The 27,676-nt window shown below is 41.5% G+C and overlaps 1 protein-coding gene across 4 annotated transcripts in view; it reads right to left on the reverse strand.

Moving 5' to 3' along the window:
• The window catches only part of CRB1 (crumbs cell polarity complex component 1), an 828,623-nt gene that overhangs the window by 34,110 nt on the left and 766,837 nt on the right, over positions 1–27,676 (reverse strand). For 3 of the 4 annotated variants that reach the window (XM_085601838.1, XM_085601837.1, XM_085601840.1), the window contains exon 12: positions 16,143–19,541. The exons of the other annotated variant lie outside the window; for it this stretch is intronic. In XM_085601838.1, the coding sequence (XP_085457964.1) occupies positions 19,317–19,541 (225 nt within the window). In that variant the 3' untranslated portion in view covers positions 16,143–19,316. Of the gene's footprint in view, positions 1–16,142; positions 19,542–27,676 lie in introns of those variants that run through there. 4 annotated transcript variants of the gene reach the window in all.

The raw sequence follows: 27,676 nt of genomic DNA on the forward strand, positions 1-27,676 counted from the left end.
AGATTAAAACAGGCCAGAACTGACATTGTAAAGGAGACCTAGCCCCCTGCGAGGGGCCTACAAAGGGAAAACTGATCCATATGATTGCTATGTGTAATGAATCAACTGTTAAGTAAAAAGATGTTATATAAAAAAAAAAATTGAAATAAGGAACTAGAAAATCATCTTTGGACCCATAACATTTTTTGCAGTTAAGAACATGAGCATCAATTCACCAAAATGCCAGGTGTAGCAGAAGTGACATCACACGCCCTTTGACCTTCAGTTTCACTCATGCACACATTCTTATACATACACACACATTTACACTTACACACACTCTCTCTGTCATGTAAACGCACACTCATTCGCAAGTTCGCACACAACATACATTTAAAAGCATTTTTTTTTTTTTTACTTATCTCAGTTACCAGAGGAGGTCAGCTAATCATACTTAATTTATTATTACAATAATGGTGACTATTGAAGCATTCACTTATAGTGTAATAATAATTAGAGAAAACAAAGAGAATGAAGCCCCAACCGACGCCCATAAGGACCGGCTGCCACTGTGTTGCTGGCACCGAGTTTGCCACCTCTGAAGCCAGGGTTCGCAGAGGCAATGCCGAGGTCTCAAGGGGCAAGCCAAGGGTCACAACCGCGACCCCTGATGACCCCTAAATGACATCCATGGTTATGAAGCAAGCACACCCATTTCTTGAACCCTCAACAAATAAAAGTAATTTCATGTTTGGGCGCTACTATACAATGCAATCATTTTAGTCATTTTATAAATAGTGTGCTCCCTCTAAAGACATCATCGTTACTGATTTGCCTAGGACACCCTTGACACATCCTGGATTTACAGTGTTGCTCCAGCTAGCGGGCATGTCTATTGCACCATTTTCACTTGTATAACATTGAAATGGACGTGCTGGTTTTGGTCCATATGCATTAGGTTTAGCTACAAAAAAAATAATAAACCAAACTAATTATGCATTGGTGTGCTATGTTAATAATAGGCAATAGAGAAAACAAACAAGTTCACCCCCTTTTGAAATGTGGAACTAAGTCTGAGGCAAAATTCATTTGCGCCATTTCTTACTGCATGCAAATAGTGCAGTATCAATTTGCTCCTTTTGTTAAGCACGTTTATGCATGAACTCAGTTTACCTTGTATAAAGAGATCACTGCTTTGAAAGTGAAATGGCATACATTTCAATAAATGTTTACCCGAAGCAAAAATATTTATATAATAGGACAGAGGCAAAATATATGTGATCTATCTCGGGAAAGCAGAAAGTTGAAAAGTTATGCCTTTTTTTTTGCCCAAGTGAACATTTTGTATGAGATGCTCTCAGAAACAATAATAAAAAATAAATGGCTTTAATATAGCACTTCTTACCACACTTCTACCCTTTCGGCTACTTTTACATAATGTAATAGTACTTGGGATGCATGGAAAGTGAGTCAGCGTTGCTGCGATTAAAATTCTTGGCCTGCAGATCACTGAGCATGTCTGCATGGAGCTTTCAACTCAATGAGCCATTCTGGCACGTGATATGAGAATATATGCTCTTTTTATCAGTAAATACTCTGCTTGACTTGTCTTAGCAACAGTAAAGCCCTTCAAAGTGCTCCACTAATCTTCATACATAAAATGTCAATTGTTGCCAAACACTTTGCATTCATTTTTGGTTTTCTATCTAAAGCAAATTTGGCCCAAGGAATTTTGAGAGCTTTGCATGAGAGCCAGACGCTACCCATTTGTTCTTGTTGGGCATGGGGAGGTTATGTTATTTGCCCAGAATCACAGCATGTTGAGTCAAGGCCAAGACTCAAACCTGGGGCCATAGATACAAACCATTTTTGCAGACGGTTACGGCCCGATTGGGCCATTTCTGACCCCAAAAATGCTTTTACATATGTACAAAACAGAAATTGCGAGTCGGTAACATCTCACCGAATTGCAATTTGTGTTTGCGATTCAGTATTTGGACAGGGCGTGTTTAGGGCGTTCTTCCAAACACCGAATCCGAATGGGATGCATGAATGTTTTGTAACTGAATTACGGTTTCAAAATATTCATATTTTACTGACTCCTTGAAGGAGGTGGTAACTCATTTGCGAAGGGGTTCCCACTGGACCACTGCCTACTGATACAAAAAATTCAACTTCAAAGTTAATTTTTTTTCTTTTTAAATGCCGCCTGTTTTTGGGCTGCATTTTTAAAAAAAGATTGCTTTATTAAAAAGCAATCACAGACATGGTAGTCAGCTGACCTCAGCAGACCACTATCACTGTGATGGCTGTGATTCCTAAAAGGTCCCAAACTTCAATCTACCTCATTGATATTCATGAGGTAGGCCAATTTGTGACCCAATCAATATTGCTGAGAAGACTGAGGTCTTGGTTTTTGGTAGTGCAAGTTGCTGGTCACATTCTTGGTGGCTGAACTGTTTGGGCACATGTTCTATCCCAGTTATGAAGGCGTGGAATTTAGGTGTCCGTTTTAACTCCAAACTCTCCTTCAAACCCTATGTCAAGAAATTGACAGCGGCTTGCTTTTTTACTACGAAAACTCTAAAGAAAATTCCCTCTACCATACCACTGGCATATGAACCGTCACTCATGCAAGCTCTGATCTGATCATCAGTAAATTGAATACTGGCATGGGCTATATGTTGGCCTTCCTGCCTACTTAATTATAGACTTCAGCTAATCCAAATTCTGCAGCAAGATTAGCATTGGGCCTTTGTAAATACAATAGTATATCAGCTCACCTTAAAACCCTACAGTGTCTCCCTGTCCAGAAGAGGAGCCTTTTTAAAGCTCTTTGTTTCTGTCACAAGTTCATGTTTCCTACTCACCACTCTACATACACTTATATGTTCATTCAACACTGACTTGTCAGACTGCTGCGCTCCTCTTCCTCCAATCAGGTGGTTGCTCCCAAGTTTCGTAAGGTTAGATGTGGCAGACATGCTTTCTCTGTCATTACAGTGCAAGCCTGGAATAAACTTCCACTTGGTTTTCGAGCAGAACCCAACCTGTTAAAACTCCTTTTTTTGTTTCAACAACTCTCATAGTCATTTGTCATTATCTAGGACTATGATCTTCTGCATACACAAACTTTTATTTTTAGTTCCAGGACACCTTCGGGTAACGGTGTGCTTTATAAATTAAAATAGAAATAGATGTGTATGGTCTAGTGGCTAAGTTACTGACCTGGTACGCAAAGGGTGGGGTTCTACCAGCCTGACCCTCGGAATTATGCTATTCATGGCAATTGACCCAGTCTTTTTGTGCCTCTCATTGTAGAGATTTGTAAAGCAAATGCAAAAATAAAAACTGTTAAATAATATAGCTGGTTGTAATATCCCACTTTACACCTTAATGCCCTACTCTACATCAGACCTTGGTTTCTGTCACCAATCACAACCAGATCCAAACACCATATTGTTCTCTGCACAGCAACTCATTTTGGTGATATTCTTGCTACAATGATGATGTTCTCTCTAATGCTCTCTACTGCTCCTTAGTGCTTGGAGTGTGGTATATGAACTTTCAAAAATTAATTAAAATAAAATCGTCAAAGGGGTTGAATATATGTTAACATTTTAGTCATTCATTTTCAAGAGTTTTATAAATAATATTATCATAACTATCCTAAACATGACAATTTATTGGGATGGCATTTGTGCCAATGTGGTAGAACTGCATGAGGGACATCTGTAGGCCTCTGGGTCCATTCCTGTGGCTCCATGCCTTGCTGTCTCTCATTTCCCTCCTGCTATTTCCTGTCAACTCTTTATTCTCCTCCTTTTTGTATCTATATCACCCTGCTTCTTTCCCTTTGTGTTCCTTGTCACCTGCTTGCCCACAAGCTACATGTATTCATCCCTCTCTTCTTCCACTATGTGCTCACTCTCACGTTCCTCCTTCCAACTTTCTATTTCCTTAAAGAAAGTCAGGTTGTGCTGAAAGGTTCTTTGCCTTCAATACGGCCTTTTTCTTTTTCTGTGCCAGGATTGCAAGGGAACCTTCACTATAGTCCGTACTTCATTTTATGCTATAGAAACTAAGTAAGTACTTTAGTCAAGGTTCCCTTGAGATCTGTCCTTTATTTTACATAGAAACAAAAAAAAGACTGTATCAAAGGCAAGAGATCTTTAATATGGTCTGTCTTTTTGTTTCTCAGTCTGGCTTTAATATGCTTACACTGCATGAATTAGCTCATTAACCCCATACCTATTGGCAATGCATTGCTTGTTAAAGATTGCCATCTGTTCCTCACAGTCAATGTCAGAACACTGACCTTTCACCAGTTTCATAGGCGATGTAGAAATAGTCCACCACCCTATTTTAATGGATATAGTGATCATCAGTAAAACAAGTCCAATCATCAGCTAAGCCCTTGCCCCATTAACAACCTTTTGTTTGACTTTACCCTCTGTATACGCATGAAAGATGCTCCTATAATCCAAAAGTTTAGAGGCAATGGGAACTTTGCAGCTCCTGAACCTCAACTATAAGGTCTTGTCTTCAACCATTTGAGCATCTTATGACTTTCAACTTGCTTCAAATTAATCCATCAAAACCGCAACAAATATCTGCACTAACAAAAGGCATCTGTGAAATAAGCCTCACTGCATAAGGGGACATTGTCACCTGTCAACCTCCTCAGCATGTGGCCACAAAATTGTAGTAGATAAGAATCCACACTGTAAGACCTGGGGTCACCGGGCCCTAAGGGGGGTAACGTGACTCGAGCGGCTGGGCACCCGAAGGCTTAAGTGTAAAGCGACCATACAACACACTCATCCCCCTGAAGCAGGAAATGCACACAATAATGGACGCCACACAGTAGGTTCAATGAAAATCAAACAAGTTTATCTAAGCAGTTAGATGCAAACGCAGTTCATGAGATGGCTATGGGCATTACTTGAACACATTAGCATTAGAGTCACCAGCATTTCATTATGGTCACATAGGCAATACCTGAATACCTTTGCGTCGGATTCACCAGTAATTCGTTATTACGCAGTAGGCCACACCTGTATACCTTAGCGTCAGATTCCAGGGCGCTTCATCATAGCTCCAGTGGCAATACCTGGCGAACCTGGGGGAGTGGTAACTACAGCGGTGAATCGGAGCGCTGCGCCCCTCCCACCACTAGCGTTTCACTCTGCCGTGGGTACCACGCGCGGTGATTAACAATTATTAGCGCTTTGAAATAGGGCTGGGAAACTTAGCGCCACCTCAGAAAACTAATAGCGCGTCAAGGCAGGACTCGCAAGCATATCGTTACCCCGGGCTTTACTAGCGCTTCGGAGCAGAACTTGAGCACACAGCGCTACTCGTAATCACAAGGCAGTAGGCACTTCAGAGCAGAACTTGAGAACACAGTGCTACTCGTGATCATAAGCATTAACCACTTCAGAGTAGAAGTTAAGAATACAGCGCTTCTCGTAATCATGAGACATTAAGCACTTTTGAGCAGAACTTAAGAACACAGCGCTTCTCGTAATCCTGAGACATTAAGCACTTTTGAGCAGAACTGAAGAACACAGCGCTTCTCGTAATCATGAGACATTAGGCACTTTTGAGCAGAACTTAAGACCACAGCGCTTCTCGTAATCATGAAACATTAAGCACTTTTGAGCAGAACTTAAGAACACAGCGCTTCTCGTAATCAGGAGACATTAGGCACTTTTGAGCAGAACTTAAGACCACAGCGCTTCTCGCACTCAACAGGCCTTAAGCAAGCGGTCCCCTTTTACGCGGCAGTCTCAAGGCAAGGGGGCTATCCCACGGAGGGGAATCAGAGTCTCGGCCGGCACCGGAGCGGTCGCCAGACGGTGCGGTGACGCTCCCGATCAGCAGGGGGCGCACCGGGTCCTCCGCAAGCCTCCCGGGGAGCAGGGGGGTGAGTCCCAGGCCTCCACACGGGCACGCTACCTCCCAGCCCCCAGGGGTTACCTTGATCTCGGCGTCCTGGTCTCGGGAGACACTCGGGGGTTCCTACGGCTTCAGGCCCCGCAGTCAGCGTGCTCAGCGGCGGGGGCGGCGACGCGCAGTCCGCCCTCGTCACGTGGGGCTGTAGACGGCTTCACGGCCTTCCCAGGCCTTCCGCGACTCACTCAGACGCTGCGACGGCAGCGGCGGGGCCCCAGGCTTCTCCGCGGGCCCCGACCCGATGAGGAGCAACTTCTGGTCCCTGGGCCGCGGTGGTGAGCGCGCTTCCGGTCCCCGCGCCAGGGGGGGGGCGGTGATACAAATTAAGCGGGATGACAGCGAGCTCAGAGCTCAGCGTGGGACTGACTCGGGGGTTCCCAGGCCAGGTCGGAGAGCGCAGGGGTCACAGCGCTAGTACCTGGTTGATCCCCAGCAGTCCAGCAGTCAGTTGCAGTTTAGGTTTCAATAAGGAGCTTCAGCATTAGATCTCAGCATTCAGTTTCAGCATGAAGTTCCAGCGTTTAGTTTCAGCATTCAGTTTCAGCCTGAAGGTTCAGCATAAAGTTTCAGCATTCAGTCTTAGCAGTCTTACTGGCGCAGATGTCTCTGGCGCCCTTAGGTGTTCTGTTCCTTGGGGGGTAGGGATTGAGTTGGTGACTAGTTCCCTCCTAGTCAAGCTTGGCAGAGGGTCCCTGGGTTCTCCTACCTCTGGGCTAGATCAGTGGGCTGTACAGGATCCCTCACTCACTTAAAAGGCAGTACCTAAGTCCTGTCACTTTCAGAGGCATAAGTCCCTGGCTAGGCCCTACCGCCTAAAACTCCTGCGTGGATTCCCCAGCTCTGCTTTACCCCAACTGGCCAACTAACTAGAAAAAGTTCCCTCCCTCACTTAAGTAGCCCCAGGTCAGGTGACCACTATCCAAGGCGGCAAAAGTAAAAACCACACCTCCCTTCTAGAAGGTTCCAGCACATTCCAGGAGCTTCCCCATTCTACCTATGGGACAAAAAAGGCGGGCTGGTGTCGCAACATTGTTGTGGGGTTCCAGCCAGCTCCTGGCAGCTAGGGTGCTATTAATGAAGACCACTCTGCAGTAGCAGGGGCCTGTGGCAGCCATCTTGGGAGAAGGGAGCACCTGCACCTTAACACTGATTGGCAATGAAAAGGCGCCCGGAGACCTAAGTCCAACATAAAAATGAGGGTGGAAAAAATGAGGCACGAAAAAAAAATAGAGGGGGAGACCACCCTAGGGCTGACAGGTCTAACACACACCTTCCTGCATAAGTCAACTGTGCAATCCACAACAGATTTTTCCAATTAAATATGTTTTGCGGATACCCTGATTTTTACTTTCTCGCTCTGTTTATTGTGAATGTAGTCTAGTCCCTAGGCCATAAGTAACTCGACGCAAGGTAACCCCCTCCTATTCTACCCTCAATGCATCTGTTTTCATTTTCATCAGAAAGTGACAGTGGGTTTCTGGAAAGTACAATCCTAGGCTTTACGCATCCTCCATTTTGCGTTCTAATGTCTGCATCCCCTTTTCACTGTAGAAAAAGTGTAAAATATCTTTCATCATTTCTATTTACTCTGCAGGCTAACAGTAGAGACCACCATTGCTGGTGACATGTCATCTCCTTGCGACCACTAGCAAACTAACACGTTGCTGACAAACGTTAAATAATATATACATAATATATACATATATATATATATATTATCTACTGGCGGTCGCCAGTAGATAGTTATAGTTAGGACCGAGTTTCCATAGGAAATCTGAAAATTCTATTTTGAATAACTTTGGCGCCAGTTGACGAATCCTCGCGAAATGTTCAAAACTAATGGGGCGCTTCGCTCAGCTCCTACCCTGAAAGTCTCAGGGTGATTCGACAAGCGGGGGCTGAGAAAAAAGGGGGGTCCCAAAACGCATTTTCCCCATGCATTTTCCCATAGGACCTTTAGTCGAAGGTACAGCCCGAACGGCTGAACAGAATTAATTGAAATTTGGCAAAGAGGTAGTCCTCAGGTCAGGCATGTGCCTTTTGGATATATGGTGTCAATCTGTTCAGTAGTTCCTGAGAAAATTGCAGTTAAAAGTACATAAATATCTATGAGCGCGCACCGTGCGCGCACCGTGCGTGCACGGTGCGCACACCTTAACGTGCGCGAGCGTAATTCTGATTGGTGGTTACATGTCAGTCAACATTCGAATCGGTCGAAATCAGGAAGTGTCGGCCGCCATTTTGTGTGTGACAGTGAAAAAGAAAGGTGGAGAACGTGAAAAGGGGCCAGGGTAGAGAGTTCCTGACCCCCTAGCCTTTGTCAGGGGGTCCCTGAAGGACCCCGAAGGGTGACATTTTTTTTATTTTTTTTTCAAAAAATCGCGGGGTGCGCACACCGTGCGCGCACCATGAAAAAACCTTAAAAAAAAAAAAACATTTTAAACTGTTTATAAGTTTATAGAAGATATTAAGTATGCTGTTCAACTTCATCCAAATAAAAAAAAAAAAAAGCTGAGCCATTCCATATTACAGGATACAGTCAATCTATAACTATATACATAGGTAGTTTATTGTAAAATAAATATATAAAAAATATAATAATACATACATAAATTAGCATTTAAAAAACCTTACAAATTCACTTAAAAAACCATAGGTTTCACACACGTTATAGTTAGGAATTAGCATTTAAAAAACCTTGCAAATTCACTTAAAAAACCATAGTTTTCACACATGTTATGGTTAGCTGGACATTTCACTCGTAAAAAACCATTGAAATTCTCCCGTTAAAGTTAGTTCAGATAACTATAACTCGCGCGACCGCCACTCTATCACAGGGATGATGTCATCAGTGATGTCATGAGTGATGTCACTGACCATGTCATGAGTGATGTAACATGTGACGTCATCAGCAGTGGATTGCGGTCGCGCGAGTTATAGTTATCTGAACTAACTATAACGGGAGAGTTTCAATGGTTTTTTACGAGTGAAATGTCCAGCTAACCATAACATGTGTGAAACCTATGGTTTTTTAAGTGAATATATATATATATATATATATATATATATATATATATATATATATATATATATATATATATATATATATTCATTGAAAAAAGCAAAGGTTACATGGACGTTATAGTTAGGCTCAAATTTCACTCATACAAAACCAGTGAAATTCGGCAGCTATTGTTACCTGGGCTAAGTATAACTTATTCCCCTGCAATGCACTGTAAGAGTTTATGATTGTTAAACATTTATACTAAGGTACTACAGAAGTTAAATTAGTATACTTGGTGTACTAATGAGTATCATTACTTATATATTATGTGTGTGGCTGTGTGACTGTATGTATCCTTGTGTGTATGGGTGTGTGTGTGTGTTTTTTTGTTGGTGTCCTCATACCACCATTGTTTGCAAAGTCGAGCCTGACATCCGACCTGTACCGCTCCAGGCTATTTGCAGTATCGCAATAATCCTGCGTACCAGCCCGCCCAGTTTCCTGGGTGCTAGTTCCACACAGGTGTAATCATACGACACGAGGGATTAAGTTCTTATTGTATCATTCCAATTCAAAAATTCCTCCCAGATCTTAGAATGTGTACCGGTCTCGAGTCCCATGTCCGTTTTGCAAATAGTTTTAACCGCCTAGAGCCAGTCCGACCCTGAGGCGGTACAGCATCTGTCCATTATAAAAGAGTAGGGCCCGCCTGTTCGTCGATATGGGCGAGGTCGGCTGATCCTCCAACCCCATCATGATCAACGTTAAGCTTATTTTTATATTAGTGCAGAGAATCTTGTTTATTACTTTCTCGATCAAAGACCAATAATCCTGTAACAGGGGGCATTCAAAAAACATATGCCGATCATCCGCACTTATCATACCACATCTGTGACATCTTGGGGCTACAGCTGTTACGAATCTTCCCAATTTACTTGGTGTCCAATATAGCCTATTGACTGTGAAAAAATGTTTCCTTTTCAAATTTGCTGGCTTGACCACCTTATACAGCAATTTAAAAGAAAGTAGCCACATTCTCTGTGGCTCCGTCATCTGAATAGCACCATCCCAGATCTCATGTGGTGCTTTCAACTTATTTTCTTCGGAGAACACCAGGGTCCAGTACCAGTCAGTAATTTCCTTCCTTTTCGGGGCCTTGTTATGGAATTTCTTTTCGAACTCCCAAGTTTCTCCGATCTCTCTCCTATTTGCCTCCCCCCAGGATAGCTACTGCAAGTATGGGTGTGTGAGTGGCTGTATGAGTGTATACATGGGTGTGTGAGTGGCTGTATGAGTGAGTAAGATGCTGTGTGAGTGGCTATATTGGTGAGTGAGTGCGGTGTGAGAAGCTTTATGGGTGGGTAAGTGGGTTTGTAGTGGCTGTATGGGTGAGTGACTTTTTGAGTGGGTGTTTGCTTAAGTGAGTTGGTGTGTGAGTGTCTGTATTGGAGAGTGTCTGTGTGAATGCCTGTATCGGTGAATGAAAGGATGTGTAAGTGCTTGTATGGATGTGTAAGTGCTTGTATGAATGGGAGAATGGGCATGTAAGTGACTGTAGGGTGTGTGAGGGCTCTTGTATGGGTGAGTGAATGGCTGTGTTGAGAGGCTGATTGGATGAGTGAGTAGGTGTGTGAGTGACTTTGTAGGTAAATAAGTGTGTTTGTGAGTAGCTGTATGGGTGAGTGTGTGGTTATGTGACTGGCTGTATGGGTGAGTGACTGGTTGTATGAGTGACTGTATGGGTGAGTGAATGCTTGTGTGAGTGGCTGTATGAATGAGTGGGTATGTGAGGGGCTCTGTGGAGGAGTGAGAGTGGGTGTGAGTACTGGTATAGGTGTGTGAATAGGTATGTGAGTGGTTGTGCAGTTGTGTGAGTGGACAGACAAGAGGTTGAATGGCGGTGTGAGTGGATATTTGAGTGGTTCTGTGGAAGAGGTCCTTAGTGAAGTCATCAGTAATGTCACTGACCATGTCATGAGTGATGTAATATGTGAGGTTATAAGCAGTGCAGTGCGTAGGCATAAGTTATACTTAGCTCACGTAACAATAACTGCTGAATTTCACTGGTTTTGTATGAGTGAAAACTGAGCCTAACTACAATGTCCATGTAACCTTTGTTTTTTTCAGTGAATTTCTAATGTTTTTAAAATTCTATTTCCTAACTAAAACATCCCTGTAAGCTTTGGTTTTTAAGTGAATGTCTATGTTTTGTAACTGGTAGTCTCATTTGCAGAGTGGTGAAGAAAGGGGGCAGGCCTCCAACCCGCTCTCAGGAATCCTGGTGTGTCAGACTTACTGGAGGTAACCGGAGGACTTCTGGGCCTCCAAAAGCCCTCAGCATCCAAGAGGACTTCATCACCCAACCAGCATTGTGCCAGGAGGTGCTTTTGCAGAGTGGTGGAGGCATGGCCTCCTAAGTCCTCTCAGCAATCGCGCTCTATGGCACTTACTGAAGGTAAAAGGAGGGCTTGTTGACTCCCAAGGACCCTCAGCATCCAAGGAGACTTCATCCCCCTACCAGCAGTGCGCCAGTAGGCACGTTTGCAGAGTGGTGTAGAAAGGGAGCGTGCCCTCCGAAGTCCTCAACAATCGCGATTTGTGGCACTTACTGAAGGTAACAGGAGGGCTTGTTGGCCCCCAAGGATCCTCTGCAGCCAAAGGGACTTCATCCCCTAACTAGTTGTGCTCCAGGAGACACGTTTCCTGAATGGTGCTGTAAGGGGGAGTGGCCTCTGGTGACTTGCCGGTCTTTTTTTAATTCTTTTTTTTTATTAGGGGGGGAGGGCCGCTGGCCCCCCTTCCCTTGGCTGTTTTGGGCCCAGTGAACTCCATGCCTGGGGACATGCCTTTTTTTTTTCAATGGGGCAAGAGTTCTGCGTGGCTCCTCTCCCCAGGGCAAGTAAAGTAAAAGGGAGGGGGAGGCCGAGCGGCCCATCACCTGTGGCACAGGCTTTTTTTTTAATAATGGGAGGAGGGCCCCCCGGCCTGTAGTGTGGGTGTCCTGGTTCCACCCAGGGCACCCACTTTGTACAATTAGGAATTGTGAGTGGAGCCTCAAGGCCCAGCGGTCCCTGCCGACTCCCCACCTCATGCGGGAGCCAGCATTGCTATGACACAGAGGGAGCTGCTAACATGCAGCTCCCTCTCTGTTAAAGCAATTGTGCTCCGCTTTGAGCAAGCGAGAGCAAAGTGCTCTCGCTTGCTCAAAGCAGAGCACAGTTTGCTATGTCTTGGCGGGAGCGGTAAAACTCCCGCCAAGCCATTGTGAACAACAATGTCCCGGGCTGGGCACCCCAGGACAGGAGCCAGCCCTGGGAGGTGGCGGTCCCAGGGCCATGTATGACTCCAGGAGGGGGGCCATGTGCCCCGTCCTTGCTTCAATTCTGCCCCGGGGAGGTGACAGTCCCCTGTGCTGCAGGGGGGTGAATGCAGCCTCCACATTATTTCAAATTAAACCCCTGGGGAAGAGGTGGCCTCTGGGGTGGAGGGGGTCCACATGCCCCCCTGCTTTCTTTACATATAAAGCCCTGGGGAGGAGGTGGTCTGCGGGACATTAGTAAGCCCCAGGAGGAGGGCCCATGTGCCCCCCTCCTGTAATATGCAAATGCCCCCAGGACCTGGCCCACGCGGGAACCGATTAATATCAAAGCGCAGAAGACCATTCTTCTTTGGCCCTTGGGGGTCCCTGTGGCACCACCCTGCACCCTTTTATTTATTTTTTAACGTTTTTTCCTGTGACTCGGTTCAACCGAGTCACAAGATGTCGGACAACACTTCCTAGTTTGGAGTGTTGGCAGCCAATCAGATCTCAGTACATCGGGAGGGGTCACAGATCCTCTGCCTGCCCAGATATAAAACTCAAAATTTCTTTACATTTCTCAGCAACTACAGAATGGATTTACACCAATTTACAAAAATTTTGCTTTCTGGACCAACAGCTACCTTCCTGCCATATTTGATGTAATTCCGTTCAGCAGCTCGGGCTGTAGCCTTGTTTAAAGTTCTAGGCCCCTGCTTGACGGATCACCCAAAACTTTCAAGACAGCAGCTGAAGTGAGTGTTGAACTAATTTAGACATTTTTGCGAGGATTCATCAAACTGCGCCAAGGTTATTGGCAAAACAAAAAATGATCTTCCTATGGAAACTACTTCCTAACTATAACTACCTACTGGCGACCGCTAGTAGGTAATATATATGTTATTTAATATATATATATTTATATATATATATTAATTGTATTAATGACCAGACCTCTGAAACTCCCACCTGATGTAAGTCCATTTCAGTTCTCTCAAGGAAGTTGAAGGTAACTAGGGACTACAATCAGGGCAATTCAAGTGGAGCTGTTTGGGACAATGGGGGTGCGAGAAATATTTTTAATTCACAGTGATGTACATAATTTATAAGCCCTCACTATTGCATATTTCGCCATGGCTTCGGAACACTGAATAAACGACTTGCTGTTTATATAGGTCAACCAAAGAAGACCTTTGCCACCTACTTTGCATCTGCCCTAAACTCCTAAGGAATAGGTGGGACCTTTTGACAGTGCCTTTCAACCAACGGGGCATTCGTTCATACAGACAGTAGTCCTTGCCTGTTTTATCTCCGCCGACACGATCTGGAACTGTTGATTTACCATATTTTTAGTAAAGGCTACCCAAAGACGTGACGTTTTAACTATATATTAAACAGAATACAGACTTCTGTTGCCAGTAACAGCTGCCACACAGGGTTCAAAGCCATAAGTCTATTTTTCTTATTTTATGCTTGGTGTTCTACAATTTCATATTTTTACTATGGTGATTTAGTATTGTATGTAGTGATTTTTACAATTTTATAATTTTTGTATGATGACCTGGCACTGTCTGGAATGATTTTAATTAATGAGGCGTAATAAAATCACTTACATACATTGAGGAGAGGGTCACTATGATCCCTAGGTAGAGCAGAACAAGTGTGTTTTGGAAGTTTTGCTGAATTTTAACTGTTCTGGTTTTAGGTTGACATTAATACTCTAATATGACATCACCATCCTATTTTGCTGTGAAACCTGCTAAGTGAACACCTTTTTGTTTACATATTCTTTTGAATACTTAGATTTGAATGAGGACATTTGTTCCATACAAACATGATGGGTGAATGTTTTTACTGCCAGTGTCTCTGCCATTTTAATACAAAATTATTTTTTTGGAAGGCAATACTTTTTAGGTAAGAGAGATGCCAATACACACACCACATTTGGTGCTTCAGCACACAACAGGCCATTAATTATGTGTGTCTCCAAGAAAGGAAGTGCCAAATAGTTTTCTGATAGTAATTCCCAATAACAATTGAGTCATGCACCTATTTCTAGCCCAAATAGAGGGGAAGCAGGACTCAGTCAGTTGATTTTTTTCCCACACTTTGAAATACACAAAAGTCAGTATATATGATCTAAAAAGAGATGCTAGTTTGTACTAAGCACTGGAAATTAGAACGCATATGTGTTGGGAAGGAAGCCGTGCTCTGGAAGGGCCAAACACCATTGGCTTTCATTTTGATTGGTGAAGATTCAAAGACATCAAAGACCATAAGTGTTAGACTAGATCTCGAAGGTTGTAGTAATTTACAAAGATGATCAGGTTGAAAGTTGAAAGGTTCCTCATGAGAATACCAAGTATCTAATGGCAAATGCATGGTGATAGAACACATGGTTCAGTGCATTAGTAAAAAATAACGAAGCATGGCTACGGAAGAATTACTATTCAACGTTTACTGTCTTATTTAGAGATTGTAGAAGAGCTTCCTTGTGAAGCAGATGGGGTAGTTTGGGGGGGAGATACATACGTATATACCACTAGTCAGTGTGGGCTCCAGCTCACTCTTTTGTCAACCAAGGGATATCTCAGGATAACTCTTGCTAAGCATCATTTACTGCAGGCTAGTCCTAGACGGAGATGATGATTTGTGAAATATTGTATGCTTTACCTCAGTTGTGACAAACATATGCCAGTAAAAGTGTGTCCTGTGGAGCTGAACTGTAGGAAAGATCATGGAATAAACATGTTGTGCTCATAATTGGGGGGTACATGATTGAACAGATAGATTGTGACTTTAAATGAGTGGGCATTTGTTTTGTAGGAATCCCAGTAATACAACATAAATATGATGAAGTTCTTTTACAATGTGTATCTTATGTTAGAATACCCATGGTCATAGTCTCAGTCAATGTGGAAAAAATGTATTAATTTTGATGTAGATAAGAAATGTTCTTATGTAAAGCGATATAGTGGGCAAAAGGATGGTGGCATACCATCCTTGAGTAAACTGATTTATTGAGTGAATTAATAGAACCCTACCTGAATGTGCACAGTTGATGGTGATGAAGTGTTTTACTATAATAAACTCTGTGTGCAACATATGGTTCACATCACATTTCTACAGTACACACTCCTTTTGAGTTAAATGGAAGACCAAATATCTTGTTGATGCTGGGGTAAATGAAGAACTAGGCAAATCAAGTGTTCATTTAAAGTCATTGAGTACAGTTGGTAAAATGTTCACTACCAAATATCTCAGACTAATGGAGCATTTTGTGGCTTAAATTAAAGTCCGAAGCTGACATATTGACATGAGAGATGTTGTGCACTGAAAGATGCCATGACACATCAGCACAATAGCCTGAAGGTCAGAAATAGCACAAATGGACATTTACAAGTTACTGTTGGCATGCTGAATGGCATGCAGAGTGTTGTACCATGTGGCCTAGAACATCCACACGGAGAAGGGTTTAGTCAACTGGCTACTGGGACTTGGAATATTGGAGTATAGTGTATATTTTGTTTGGGAATTATTTCCGTTTGCTTTTGTGCTAAGTTTCTTGTTTCTTTAAACATGTGGATTTTATGCTTTAGCAGAGGTTGCTTGTGCACCATTCACCTCGTGTATGTTGGTCATGATATGAAAGATCTGTAATGTGCAAACTAAAAAATCTGTTCTTCCAGTGTGTGTTCCATTCTGATTTTGGAGTGATTACGTTTAAATGAGGATCGTTGCTCCAGAAACATTTGGGAACAGATACTATGGTGGGTCATTTCTCCAATAGAGCATTATATATTCCTATATGTATTACAATGCGTATTATTTAAAATCACCAAGAACACTGTGTTAGTATCAATATCAGAAATGTTTTATTTAATCATGAATAGTGGTATTATTCTTTGATATTTACAATTCAAATAGATTAGTCTGAGTGTTCTTCTTAAAAGCAGTGTTTTAACTGCCCGACTGGAGCAACCATCCAAGATGCTCTTTCATTTTCATGTATATATACACCCAGCACTGTCGTACTTTCTTCTTCTCTAAAACATTTAAGGCATTTGCCCTAGATTGCTGATATATTAGATCAAAGAACATTTTGTGATTTTTATTTTTCTATTATAACATATAAAAAAGCTGTGACAGGTTTAAACTAATTTGTTTATGTTATCGTCAGTGCACTTTGGTATACAATCTCTCTCTCTCCATATATATGTATATACACCCCTCAAGATGAATAGAGTGCAGCGCTTGCCCTCTTAAATGATGCCACCCTGAATCTAGAGTGAGCGATGCATAGCAAAATATAACCAAGGTCTTCAATCGCCATAATAACACATTATAGTACCATATGATGGCGTCCATTGTCAGCTGAGCATCATAACATTATCATTAAGGATTAGTTCCAAATACATTAGTGATATTTCACAGATGGTGATCTTCAGTTTTAGTGAGACAACGCTAAGCACGTTGATGGTAAACAAGATTGTGTGAAATAACTGCTATGTTTGCGACACCACTGCAGTCCTAAAACCATTCTTATGCAAAGAAACTTCCCAAATTAATCTATCACTAAGCACGTCAACCATAGCATTTATGTTTTTACATTACACATGCAGTAAATCTTCCTCTGCATGCGCACCATTACATAAATAAATAAAAGCCTATCTCAATGATTAAATTCACAGTAAGGTAACTGATGCATAGAAATGTTCAGTGTATTTCTTTTCTCCTGTAAGGCATATGTTTATTGCCAAAGGGTTACTGGGTCGACTCCAGATAGTGAAAGTGTTCACTTAAGGGGTAGTTTAGAGCGAGAACAGAACATCTACCAAAAACTGGTGGATATCCCCTCTGCCCCACTCATTTCCCCCGCCTCATTTAAAAAATGTAATACTTTCTATGGACTGATTTACACAAGTTTGATTCGTTGTCTCAGTATAATGTATGTGTGAGATGTAAAGTGCTCTGAAATCCTAGACTGGTAAAAATAGAGATAGAAAACAAATTAAATGCATGTGAGAAAGGAGCTATGCAGACATAAGTGGCACTTCTGGAGTATGGTAGGGAGGGAATCCATGGAGAAGTAGGTCATGGGGAGGCACCAAAAAAGAATGTTGCACCGGGCGCCACAAGTGCCAAAGCCGGCCTTGCCTGGGATATGTTATGTAATTCAACCCAAAGAAAGCTGGCATGAAGTTTGTATCTTGTATTGCTAGGGTAAGAATATATACACATATACGACAGAACGACCGGCAGCGGAGTATGCCTGCCCATTTTTATAAGGCCATGTAAAGTCACCCTGTGTGACTTTCATGGCCTTCTAAATATGGGCCCCTTTCACACATTACTCTGCGTAAAAGGGGCATTCCATGGGTTTCAATGTGGGTGTCAATGTGGGTGTTACCACGCAACATCCATGGAACCTGACACATTCCCAGGTTTATAACGTTTTGTAAAGTTGAGAATGTTTCAGAGTCCTATGCCTCCCCAGGTGAGGCATAGAAGTGGGGCAACGAGGAGAAATACATTTATTTCTCCTAATTTTTTCCTCTTTCTATGCGTGCGGCATTCATAGAAAGCATAGAAAGAGGAAAATGACATCAATTATTGTTTTTATGCAGGCACAAAATCAATCATCCCCGCAACGCGGGCACCCTTGCAACATGACGTAAGGGTGCCTGCACTGGTGCATGGCAGCCAATTGTGTGCCAGGGGTATTGTGGTTAATACGATGCATTTCTGGTATTTGAAATGACGCAACTCTGCAAAGCAAAATGGCTTGCCGCACTCTGTCAGTTTTTTGTAAATGAGATCAATAGTTTTTAGAGATGTGGACAATTCAATGAATTTAGCACATTGAAAACCAATACACTATTCACTCAAATTCTGAATAGAAAATAAGGCATTTGCTTTACATTTTTATTTACCTCTGCCGATCACGTGCTATGTTCTTATAACTATCAGTGTGCTATATAAGTATGTCAAAGCTTTCAAATGCACTTTAGTTAATTTGTAAAAATGTTGAACTAACAACCCAGAGCCTGCTGTGTGTAAATTGTTTATAAGCAGTGAAGCACAGTAATTGCATTGCTGGCAAAAACATGTGCCTTTGATTTACCACTATCATCTGTTTATTCAATTATTTTGCTTCTAATCGTCCACCTATTCTACCTCTTGGGTTCCCTACTATTTATCTTGGGTAAATATAATAACTTAATTTTTGGACAGTGCTTGATATAGTAATTTAGCCACTTTGTGGTGCCATAAATAACTACTTTTCGATTAGTGGTACTTGTTTTATTGATCTCGAATAGGTGAGAGGGTTGGCCAGTTTGTTTCTTCTTTAACATTCTGTCTTGAAAGGTACAGATACCCTGGGAGCAAGTGCTAAACTCTCACTGTCATGTTTCCAGTACAGTTTTATGCTACCATGTTATTGTTAGTAGATAGGGTTTTGCATCAAAAACCAAGGGTGGTTGCATGAGAATGCTCGTGTACCACCCATGGAACACAATCGGACACAGATAAAGCAAAGCAGTTTTTTACCTTAGATTGTGGCAACCTTTCAGCATTGGAAAGTAAATAAAAAAAATTATTTCTGCGCACTTTTACGACACAAACCCAGTGCAAAATGTTTGTAGGTCTGGGCTGGTCTGTTGTTTCTATATTAAACTACTTTTAACATCTGCTTCTCTACATAGAATGAAGCTTTTGAATATCGATAAATGTTATGATAGGCAGATTTTTTGATTGCCATTGCTCACAGTTAATAACATCTAGTTGTAAATGTTCGCTAAACTACTTTCAAGGCTTTCCCCACAAATGTCTCCCATTGCTTCACGTCTTCCTCCATGCACATCTAAGAGGGCTTCAGTTGGTGATTCCTAGGTGAGCAGATGAGATGTTCGCGTGATCATTCTCTCTTGTGACAATCAGGTGATGACTGCGGACAAGTGACAACAGCAGGAGTGCATAATGGTGCTTGCTAGGCAGAACAAATCCATGGCAATGGGTCCAAAAAGCCATTTCACAACAACCCGTTTCCCCCGCTACTCCGTCAAACCCAGAATGTCATATCAGACGCTCTTCCGGCGGCACCTTTGGAACACTGTACGCCATTTCCACTTGAGATGCAGTTTGCTCCATGCCCCTGGGATTGAACTGTCCTTCTGCCCTCTGCAGCTCGAGGAACTTTACGATTAGCATCACTGTTACAATTCCTATGACTATCGCCCCTCCAGTGACACATGGCGCAATAACATATGCCAAGCCAACTGCAGTCCTTGTTGCCGCAGTCTGTGGAGATAACATGCACACAAAAACATATTTATACAGAGGTTTGGAATAAAAAAAACACAACCAAAATAAAAGTGAACATGATAACCCCATGCAATACTACTTGCTGTGGAAGCAAATAGGTACATAGCTAAGGTTACATGGAGCAAAAATCCAATACAATATATCTATTGAAATGGATCAGTCAGTTCAATATTCATGGCTACCAAGTAAGTATGTCATGTACTATGCGCTAAATCAGGCATATTAGGCACCCCGCTAATGCCAATAGATTGTGAATACAGCACCAGCATTCAGTAGTTGTACAATACACAAATAGTCTCTGTTTTGCTTAAAAGGAGTCGTATTTAATGTGATGTCCTTGAATTTGATTACCTCAGATAGGGGACCTTGTATGAAACAGTCCATGGGAAGTAAGCACTGCACGACCTGCATCTGGGTATGATCTCACAATACTTGATCAAACTTTGTGGTGTTGTGAGGAGAATGAGTTGTGTGTAGCCATACTCCTATATACTGCCTTTTGGAAGAGCATAGGTAGTAGAAGGGGAAAGATTGAATTCTATTAGGGACTACAAATGCAAACATTTGTTATTATTCTAGAGACCTAATCTAGAGATGCACTGTGGATTAATATAATTAAGTGGGAATATATTATAGCAAGAAAAATGCAAACTACTTTGGCAATAGTAATCGTAGACCGGTCAATGAAATATTCCTTTGGCAGTTACAGAAAGATGTCATTCTGGGCAGCCTGCAAAAAGTACCTTGGAGAGAGCCCAACCTATAAAGAACCAGCTTTACATCTGAGAATCGAGAACTATTTTGCAAAGAACACTTTGGGGCATAGTGAGCATCACGAAGTGTATAATATGCAAAGAATTGTGCAAAGATGTGGGGTCCCTGCAAGGATGCAGTAGCACGAAATGAATCTTGAATGGAGCAAAATTAATCATGGAAACAAAAAAACGAAACCACCCTAAGAGGTATTTAAAAAAGGACAAATAGAAAACAAATAAGTGAAAAGGTAGATGGAAACATAGGGGTATAGGGAATGATGCAGACCTAGTAAACAACACTCATATAGTAATTAAGTAAGTATAACAAATGATGGAAATCATAAGCTATAGAAGTGAATTTGGACAACCAGAGAAGGCAGTTAGTAAAGCAAAAAGCCCAGATATATCATACAGGTAGACAAGAGCCTCACTTTACAAAGTAAAATTTCAAATGGTGGCAGTTGAAGAAAGTGCATTGGTAGGATTAGACAAGTGAGAGGCGAATGAGAGGTGCATATAGACAAGGACTCCAATAAATAATCACTCACGTTGTGTGAAAAATGTCCTGTGTGAAATTATGTTTTACGTTTTATTTATCTCCTTTCCTCACCTGGCTTTGAAACGCAAAGACGTGTGGTACAAATCAAGAGCGTTCCAGAGATGAGAGTTAATTTCAATTTAAATATTCTATTTCTATAACACATCCATATAACCTTTATAATAATGTTAAAGGTTCTTTTTTATATTGTAAATGATATGTATATAAAATCAATAGACCTAAAACCAAAACTAAATTACTATGGGAACGAGATTTGGAACATATGGGTCCTATTTCCAAATAGGACAAGATATGGTCTACAATCCACTTAACATCTCATTCTGTCAGCACAATTGAACTGTAGCCCAGATTTACAAGGAATTTGCGCAGCATGGGACTCAAAGTTGCTGTGTTGCGTGAGAGGGCAGGAAAGTGCCATATCTACAAGGATATGGGGCTATTCTGCCCTCTTCGTAGGGCTGGTTCGCAATCAGACTGCCTAGTACCACACAACACCTTTGTACTGTACTGCAAAGGTGTCTGTGTCATACCTAGCATAGGTTTTTTATTGGAAGGGTACCCTTCAAGTACAAAATACTATGCTTAGACTTACTAATAAACTTTTCCCTCTCAGGATATGTGCTCGTATACTGCAGCAGTAAAAGCATTTCTCCTTAGTATGCTTGCTTCAAAGTGGCTATATGTTTTGGTGAAAACAAACCTGTCTACTATAGTTATTAGTCCGGGTATTGCTTAAAAAACAATGGGTGATTGCATGGGAATGCTAATGCACCACCCATTGAACGCACCCTGGACGCTGAGTAATGCAAGGCCTTTTTTTGCATTATTTTGTGGCAACCTCACAGCACTGGAAAGTAAATTTAAAAAAACATTTTGTAAATCTGGGCCCATGTATTGTTTATCTAGTAGACTACTTTTAATACACATGTATCTCTGCATAGCATGAAGCTTTTGAATGATGATAAATGTTATGATAGGCAGATTTGTAGACATTTTAATTGACATTGCTTACAGTTATAGACATCTAATTGAAAAAGCACCATAAACCACATTCAAGGCTTGGTGGTACTTGATAGGCTTGGTGGTACTTGATATGCACCAGCATCAGGCCCGATAGTGCGCTACTTCCGTCTACAGAATTTCCAATCAAAAGAGATATGCTAGGGAGGCCAATGACTTCCTATTTATATTTATCGGATTCAGTGGACAAAGTACAAAAGATCTATGAAGGTTTTGAACCTCTTTAAACAATTAGACTTGCTTTGGGAGTGTTTTTTTCTCATATGGTTCTCAGCTATGTTAATATTTCCTTATCAATATCTATTTAATATACATTTTCTACAGTATGGAATCAAATTTTTATAAAACAAATATTTTTCTTCTCGATTTCCACATCTAATATTTTTGTCAATTACTCTTTTTTTATTTATTTATAATCAAAAATAAAAATGCTGTTTATCCTGCAACATTTTCACATTAAATGACAGAATATTTGCAATGATCATTACTATTCATATAGTCATATTTTTAATATGTGTCACTGCTGTAAAATTCACTGCTATTTTTAAATATATTAACTATTTGGTAATTATTGTTATAACCTGAGGTATTTGTCTGTAGCTTCCTTAATAAAAAAGAGATGAGAGTGATTCGTAAGTGGTTTACGGGTGATAACATAGATCAAGAGGGGGAACTGAGGGACTACACTAGGTGCAGAGTTAGCAACACATTATAGTTGGGAAGTGGACTGTGCTGGAAGGATCGGTGAGAAGAATGAGAAAATGGAGAAGAGTGGTGATGAGGTTCTGGATAGGAAGGTGATTAGGGGTGATTACGGAGTGTTTAAAGACTGATAGTAGTGGTGCTTCTCGAAAATCTGAACGCATGATATGTAGAAAAAACTTTTACCCTGCTGGGGATCAAATTTCAAAGTACTGGGGCTTAAACCAAGAAGGCTTCTCTGGTGATTTATCTATTTACATTTATGGAGCTTACATTCAGTGTGGAGTGGCTTCCCTGTGTTGTGGAGTGCATCATTACATCCTTTTAACTATTGCAGCTTGCTTTGAAACAAGCTTGTCGATGGTGCCAGTATAGTTCTGTGTGTTTGTGGGTTGCATGTGGATAGTTGCATGGTTCTTTCATTATTCAGGCAGAAAATGGGAGATGATCTTTATATCTGTCCAGGTGAAACCTTAGATGCCTATGAACAGGGTATTTCCTCCATTTATGTGGTATAAAGTTAAAGTATGAGCAATTGTTATGCAGTGGTTTCTAGTAAGAAGGCTTTTATCTTGTGTAAGAGGGATCATTGATATTCATGCATTTTGGGTCCTCTTGCTAATTGAGGATTTGCTAGATGGTGGCTCTGGAAGATAAGTGATTTGGAACAGGATGTCCCTGCAGTATCTATGATTTTATTGGATGAGAAGAGCAAAGTAGGGTGTGAAGAAATCCCACACATCAACTTAGGAATGTCTGGAAAGAGAGAACAATGTTAACCACAGAAATAACACGAACAGAGAAGTTTTGCTCTCCTGTTACGGAACTCTCTTTGACATAATCTCCACTGATCCCTCTTACTATCAAAATGGAAATCAAGGAAACTATGTCCCTAACCATGTTAACAACTATAGAAGACGGATTACCAACTTCTCGGATACAGGGTCTTCTGACTCTGACAATGATCATTTTCAAGATATGGGGGAGCCCAATACAATCCTAGACCCTATAGGGGTAGACAGACTCAGCACTCTTACCATGGCCAGGGTTTTTTACCGAGAGGCCAATACAGGGGGAGGAACATCCGTTGGCAACAGGACAGAGGGGGACAACATTAGATGAGCCCTCAACCTCAACAGATGTATGTAAAGACCCAAATTCAACAGTACTGGTGGTAGATAGTACAGCTACTACCAAAAAGTCTAATGAAGGAGATATATTACCTATCTACAACTTATCCAGAATGGATTTAAGTGTAGAAGAGACTTCAGGGCTTAGTCATGGTTTGTCATTTGTTCCTAGTACTCAACTCGATAAATTTATACTCCATGAGGACTTATTTGCCTTTTTTTAGAAAAGTCAGACTGAAAAAATTCTTCATGGACAGGCCGCCTAACCAACAGGACATAAATCAGTCAAAGTGCAAACCTCCCTCAGTATTCACTGCCACACTAGATATGGTAGGTCCGGAGGTTAATATTTTTGAACAAAATGTCCCGAAAGACATTGCTCGTATTGGTAAACATCCGACCAAACCACGTTTTAATCTATCTAAGAATGACAATATAGCCCTTGAGAGAATCAAGTCTAATAATGAGCTTGTAGTGAAACCCTGTGACAAGGGAGGAGGGATCGCCATTTTAACGACACTGACTGTAATAATAATATGTTGGATATGCTGGCAATAACAGAGCATTACAGGACGGCACAACCGAGAGAACTTACTAGATTAAATGCACATATTCAAGAGATGACACATGAGGCCTTGGCTGATGGGCTCATTTGTGAAGAAGAGTGCAGCTTTTTGAACAAAATGTGCCCTATAACACCAGCCTTATATGGCCTTCTGAAAACGCACAAAAATAAGGAAAATCCACCGATGCGTCCGATAATTTAAACCATTGGTTCGAGTACTGAGCCATTGTCAAAATATGTGGACTCTTATCTATGTCCACTGACTCAGAATTATGCCTCTTTCATACGTGACATAGGTGATATTATCGGTAAGATTGAGGGGGTGCCCTTCAAACCAGGCTCTGACATATTGGTAACGCTTGACATTGAGGCTTTATATACAAACATTCCTCAGTGTCAAGCATTACAGGCAGTGGCATCCCTCTTACAGAGGTCTCCTGGGAATAGACCGGGCGGTTTTATATTGCAGTGCCTGGAGACAGTACTTTTGAACAATTTCTTTGAATTTGATGGGTCCTTGTATAAACAAATCAAGGGCACAAGTATGGGTGCTTCTTGCGCGCCGAGCGTGGCAAACACCTATGTGGGCGAGTGGGAGTTGAGAAATGTTTTTAATGAAGCAGCACCTTTTTTTTCAGACTGTTTTTTTGTGGAAACGTTTTATTGATGATATTTTTTTAATTTGGAGAGGTGATGTGGAGAATCTACAGGAATATATACTTTGGCTCAATGCGAGTGATAAGAACTTGTAATTCACTGCAAATTTTAGCTCCAGCCAAGTGGAATTTTTGGCTATTATGATCAGTGGTTCAAGTGGTAGTTTACAGGTTTGCCTTTTTAGGAAGCTTACGGCCAAAAACACTATACTGCAATATTGTAGTTTCCATCCGAGCTGCCAAAAGGATTCAATTCCTTTCGGTGAATTCCTTCGTGTCCGTCGGAATTGCACGAATATGGAGGATTTCCATAAACATGGGGATGCGCTGAAAAAACGGTTACTATGTCGAGGATATCCACATCGCCTTGTAAGACATGCCTATAAGAGGGCAAAATATTATGACTGAGACGCACTCTTACAAGGCACAAAACGTGCACCGCGTGACCAAATCACATGTGTTATTAATCACTCAGCATTGAATTTTAAAATAAAAAACATGATTAATAAAAATTGGAGGATTCTAAATACAGATGAGAACTAGATCCAACTTCCGCGACCACTAGTGGCATATCGTAGGAATCGGAACCTCAGAGACCTTTTGGTCCATACCAGAAACAAAACTGTGACGTCCAAACATCAAACGACCATCACTGGATTGCCTATGGTACTGGGAAATCACAGGTGTGGCTCATGCCATGCTTGTGATGCAGCATTAGTTACTGAATCCTTCAGTTATAAAGATGTAAATGTCAAATTGAGATATCTCACTAATTGCAGGAGCAGTAATGTTATATACATACTTTTCTGCCCATGTGGGCTTGCATATGTAGGAGAGACCGGACATGTATTCCGTTTTAGATTCAGTGAGCATAAGTCCGCTATAAGGACAAGGAAAACTACTGCACCACTAGTACAGCATTTTCTGGATAAACAACATTTAGAATCAGACTCAAAATGGTGCACAGTAGAAAAGGTACAGAGTAAAGCAGACCAACTCACAGAACTAACATGTAAGAAACGCGAAACCTTTTGGCTCTTTCATTTGGACTGTATTCGGAAAGGGTTGAATGAAGACATAGCATGGCATATCACCAAATCATGACCTGTCTCTTTCCTCAGTAGTAGAACATCTGATGAAACATGTAACATATTGCGGGTGTCTATATATATAGACACCGGAGAACACTACAGAGATTGTAAGACCTTAGGGCTCTAAGGTTGCCGTATGTTAGAACAAGTATGATTCCTTGATTTAAAATAAAGATATAGTATACTGAATCATGATGTATAGTATACTGAATCATGATGTATCTGCTTTTCCTGCAGGAAGGGACTTGATAAAATATGGAACATTTTGGGTATGTCTGTAGTTAGACATTGTAAAATACGTGGAGATAGCAATGACTCAGAGCTCTGAGTCTGATTTATGCTAGAACAAGTGTGACTTGTCTATCTAAAAACATAGGGTTAGCCGCAACCATCAGGAACTATAACCTCGATCTGTAGCAAAGCAAGTATAGCTCCTGTGTAAACAGTACTGGACTTTGTGCTCTGGTCAGCGATTCCCTCATTGTGAATCCATGCTCTATACGATAGGGGAAAATAAATGTTGAATATGCATCTCCTTTGTGACTATGTCATGTAATACCCTAGCTCCTTTTAACTTGAATATATGTCATTTGTGAACAGACATTATATTGTGGTATGGGTTATTTATATAGGCTTAGTCCTATTTTTATGAAGATGATTATTCACCTGTGTCGTCTTCTTAATTACCCGACGTTTGTATCTTAATTTTTCAGCCTTCGTTTTCTCCCTTTTTTCTACTCTGATAGACTTTATCATACATTACAATATGGCGCCCACTTTTGGCTGAGTCCTATTTCTATGGAGACGACAACAAACCTTAGTCGAAGTACGTAACGTTTCGCGCCTTTTGTAACTCGAATACGGGGCTATTTAAAGCCCTTGGAATCCGTGACAACCGAGCGTACTTTGATTGGAGAGCCGTGGGCCATTGCGTGGAGGGAACCGGATTTCATAAAATAGGTAAGCGCTGTAGCTGGGGGTCCGATCATCTATTTCCTCCTCTCCTCTTATAAGCAGGTGGGGGACTATGTTAACAATAAACTCCTTCTTTATTGAGGAGAGAGATGTTGGAAAGCCGGTATAAACGGAGTCGGGACTGCCTTAATTTTCTATGTGGGGAAGAGCACTGTACCCGTGTTTAATTTAATCACTGTCATTCGCTGGCAATACCATGTTTATAAGTAGTGGGGGTACTATGTGAATGATAAACTCCTTCTTTATTGAGAGGAGAGGTGTTTGAAAGCTGGTATATCCGGACTGCCTTAATATTCTATGGGGGGAAAAGCACTGCACCCGCGTTTAACCTAATTGCTGTTCTTCACGGATGACAGCACTTACGGGAGGCAGGTAGTTATGGAGACCAGCAAGAGAGGTATATTATCTATTACCCAGCGAATAGAACAGGAGTTGGGAATGCGAAGAAGAGTACTGCACCCGTGTCCCATTAAATCACTGTCGTCTGTGTACGACCGGGTATACGGGAGGCAGCTAGTGATTTAGACAAGTAAGAGATGCATATTATCACTAATCTATGAGCATAGAATATTGTTAATTTTATATGGCCACTAGATAAGGCCAGACTGGGGCCTGTGATGAGGAAGCTAACTGGCTGCCTTTCTCTTAGTTTCCTTTC

This window comes from Triturus cristatus, chromosome 4_2 (assembly GCF_964204655.1).
Source record: "Triturus cristatus chromosome 4_2, aTriCri1.1, whole genome shotgun sequence".
In the NCBI taxonomy this organism is placed as follows: domain Eukaryota; kingdom Metazoa; phylum Chordata; class Amphibia; order Caudata; family Salamandridae; genus Triturus; species Triturus cristatus.